Consider the following 4,085-nt stretch of genomic DNA (forward strand, 5'->3'; position numbering starts at 1 on the left):
AGACCAAACGCGATATCAGCACGTCTCCACACAGTAAACAAAACAAGCGTTTCCTAGCAACGACAACTGCACTAAACACTAATGAGACAATTAAATACACTTACGAGCTGCTTTTAACTTCCGCTGATAAAGACTGCTTCTCTCAAAGACTATTTCTTTACACTGTTTTCTGCTGGCGCTTGAACACACTTTCCTTATTTTCTCCGCAACAAATGACCAAGCAAGCGCAGACACTGACAAGATATGCGATACAGAACGAGACCAAACGCGATATCAGCACGTCTCCCTTCTTAAGCTCATTGGTGTGGTTTTTGTACCACAGTGAGGCATTTTTCTCTCTTTAATTTTCTTTAATTAATTGACTAATGACAGACAAATTCACTAATAGAATCCAAATCAAAGCTATATACCTGGTGATTATATCAGGGCAATATATGTCAGAGACAAAAACCATGAGGATCCCAATTAGTGTGACAGTATTAAACAAGATTTCAAAAGATCAATTAACACGTAATATTAATCAGTGAAAAACCAAAATGTATGTAACCTATGTAAAGTCATAAAACATATTGATGAATAACAGCATTTAGTGTAATTGAGCTCAGAGATGTTGACTTCATATTTTAATCTAATTTACAGGAGTGAGGCCTCGGTGCCATGCCAGAGAAATCCCATAGCACGGCCCATGACGTCCCAATGGGTGACGGTAAGACTCGACTCTCATGGTTATCATGAACATCTTTTAGATTAATATTTTTTGCTGTTAGATGATTAATGTGTTTTGTTAATTGTTGCTGTGAATACTAGAATATTCAATTCAGTCAAAAACATTTAACGTTTATTTTTTTTCAGTAACCACCTGTAGAGGTGTACAAGAGAGCTGGTTAGAAGGTTTCAAGTACCAAATAACTAGTAGACGTTGTAACACGATAAAACTGCTTTGTGAGAATGTGAGAATGAGGCCCACAGGAACGTCTCAACTGTGAAACTGCAAAGTCTATAGACTACAGGCTACAAAAACCATGTATCTATTGTTGTGTTTCTTAAGAAACATTTGATAATTTGTGCATGTACTGTTTACTTCACAATAGGGATGTGCAAAACTACATACACATTTGTCTAAATGACTGATTAACTTTGAGAAATTGGAGGTTCATTGTGTATATAAAAATGGCTAGACAGAGCACACCAGAATAAAACAGAACTCTGGGATCTCAGCATTTTTCAAAAACAGGTCTACTAACATAAACATGTCTTCATAAACATAAAACTGGCACAAGAACTGTGTGCAGGTATTTCAGCAACCTTCTATTGGGTGTCAAGTTTTTCTTCTTTTTTTTTTTTAGTAAAACGTCTGAGCTATGTTGAAGTCAGTGCAGTGACAAATACCAACCTGAAATTGTAATGCAAAAACAAGCTCATAGACAAATGAGAGCGAACCAGCTGCAGTGACACATGCTGAACTGAACTAAAGCTATTGGCCTCTCGAAGAACTGTCACTTTAAGAGCTGAACACGGTATTTACAGTATTTCTCACCCATCTTCTTTGGACACCTAGTCTCTTAAGCATGAACTGCTTTCTCAGAAGTATTATTTAATTTTATGAGGTCCAAAGTCCTCTTGCCTGTTCTTTGCAAAATAAATAAATAAAAAAGATTGTGAAAAAGTAAACATTTTTTGTAACTTATTTCAAAAAGTGAAACTTTCATATATTCTAGATTCCTTACATGTAAAGTAAAACATTTCAAAAGTTTTTTTTTTAGTTTTAATTTTGATGATTAGAGCTCATGAAAGTCAAAAATCCAGTATCTCAAAATATTAGAATATTTACATTTGAGTTTCATTAAATGACCATCCCTGAGCTTCACAAGGAGTGGACTGAAGCTGGAGTCAGTGCATCAAGAGTCACCACGCTCAGACGTCTTCAGGAAAAGGGCTGCCAAGCCACTTCTGAAACAGAAACAACGTCAGAAGCATCTTACCTGGGCTAAAGAGAAAAAGAACTAGACTGTTGCACAGTGGTCCAAAGTCCTCTTTTCAGATAAAAGTAAATGTTGCATTTCATTTGGAAATCAAGGTCTGGAGTCTGGAGGTAGACTGGAGAGGCACAGAATCCAAGCTGCTTGAAGTCCAGTGTGAAGTTTCCGAAGTCAGTAATGATTTGGGGTGCCGTGACGTCTGCTGGTGTTGGTATATTGTGTTTTATCAAGTTCAAAGTCAATGCAGCCGTCTGCCAGGAGATTTTGGAGCACTTTATGCTTCCATCTGCTGACAAGCTTTATTTGGTCAGCCAACATGCCTGACCTGAAGCCCGTATGGAATCTATGGGATATTTTCAAGACAAAGATGAGAAACAGTTGATCCAACAATACAGATGAGCTGAAGTCTCAGTAGTGCCTCAGCAGTGCCACAGGCAGATCGCTTCCATGCCACACCTCAGTGATGCTGGAGTTTGTGCTAAAGGAGCCCCGACCAAGTACTGACCTTTTTTTGATTGATCTTAGGAAATATTCTAATATTTTGAGATAATTGGATTTTTGACTTTCATGAGCTGTAAGCTCTAATCATCAAAATTAAAACAAAAAAACATGTTTTACTTTACATGTAATGAATCTAGAATATATGAAAGTTTCACTTTTTGACACAAGTTACAAAAAAATTAACTTTTTCACAATATTCAATTTTTTTGAGATGCACATGTATATATATGGTTTGTTGATGTGACATGGCATTTTCACAGTCCCACGAGATAAAAATGAATATAATTAATATTGTTGTTATTTAAAATGCAGTAAATCGTTAAACATTTCTTTGTCCTACATGGACCTGTTGTTATAAAAGCTGCAGTGTCGATTTATTTATTTTTTTGAGCCAAATCTAAAAATTGTCCTATGGTTTGACTGTCCCAAGCATGGTTCAGTGAATTACAACTTTTATAAATTAAAAAGAAAATGTTAATAAATATCTCTGGCATAATTGTACCAATTGTCTATTTTAGTAAATGGCAATCATTTTTTTCATCCATATATTTCCAATTCCAGAGGAAACTTTAATTAGTTGAAGGACTCAATTTATGGTCGTGTTACTGAAGCCCCCTGTGAAGCCCATGACGTGCACATGGTACATTTTTGCCTCAGAATTGTTCAAATATTTACCTTTTTTGGAACCACTACAAAAGTGTTATGTTTTGTTGTCCTTTGGTGCGACACCCCTAAATTATATTTTTTAATTAAAAACTGTGTTAAGCTACATAATCATGGAAAATTATGAAAATGTGTCTTGCTAACCGCTAATGACAAGTTGGCTCGGAATAGCAAGGTCATTAATTGACTCAAAAGGCTGAAATGTTCTTTGGTGTGACAGAAAATGTCCTCCGGTGTGACGCCTGTACTGTCACACCATAGGACAAAGATGTCACACCAGGTCTCTTTAAAAAGCATTTTAGTGGAAGAAAGAGGACATGGAAATATAGACAGAAAATTAACAGGGATCCACGCAGAAGGGAGGAGATCCTAAGAGAACGATGCAGAAAGTAAATACAATCAAAATGATGCCTTAAAAAGAGTAGCCATCTAGTTAAAAAAATGTAATTCACATCTTAATGAATACAGTTTGAATATCAATCATATTTAGCTGTGCCACACATGCAGCGGGGTGCTAGAAGAGTTTCAGTAACATACTGATTGACTAAGAGACTGAATTTTGTTGATGAAAATTATTTTGTTTTGTTTGAAAAACTTTCAAAATCAAAATTAAACTTTCTTTCTCCTTTGACATGTTCAAAATTAAATAGAAATACTTTTTTAACTATCATTTCTGTCCTTTAGTGTGACGTAATGTCCTATGGTGTGACACACATAAAAGAACCACAGATTTGTTTTTATCTCAAAATATCCTAAAACAAACAGTTGAGTATTGCAATAGGGGAGATATAAATACCACTCATCCTAAAATGGTATAATTTTCAGCAGATTTGAACTTTTTGAACCGTTTTGAGTTTTTTCAGCAGTTTTGAGTTTTGGACAATTTCAAGACAAACTTTTACAACAAGACAAACTTTGTCTTGAAATTGTCCAACAAGTCAT

At 35.4% G+C, this 4,085-nt stretch overlaps 1 protein-coding gene across 1 annotated transcript in view; it reads left to right on the forward strand.

The window, feature by feature from the left end:
• Window positions 1–638: 638 nt before the first annotated feature.
• LOC107670242 (pleckstrin homology domain-containing family G member 3-like) overlaps window positions 639–4,085 on the forward strand; it is a 71,142-nt gene continuing 67,695 nt past the window's right edge. The window contains exon 1 of the mRNA XM_016462779.1: window positions 639–706. Within this exon, the coding sequence (XP_016318265.1) occupies window positions 658–706 (49 nt within the window). The 5' untranslated portion in view covers window positions 639–657. The remainder of the gene's footprint in view (window positions 707–4,085) is intronic.

This window comes from Sinocyclocheilus anshuiensis, unplaced genomic scaffold (assembly GCF_001515605.1).
Source record: "Sinocyclocheilus anshuiensis isolate Anshui unplaced genomic scaffold, SAMN03320099.WGS_v1.1 scaffold937, whole genome shotgun sequence".
NCBI lineage: Eukaryota > Metazoa > Chordata > Actinopteri > Cypriniformes > Cyprinidae > Sinocyclocheilus > Sinocyclocheilus anshuiensis.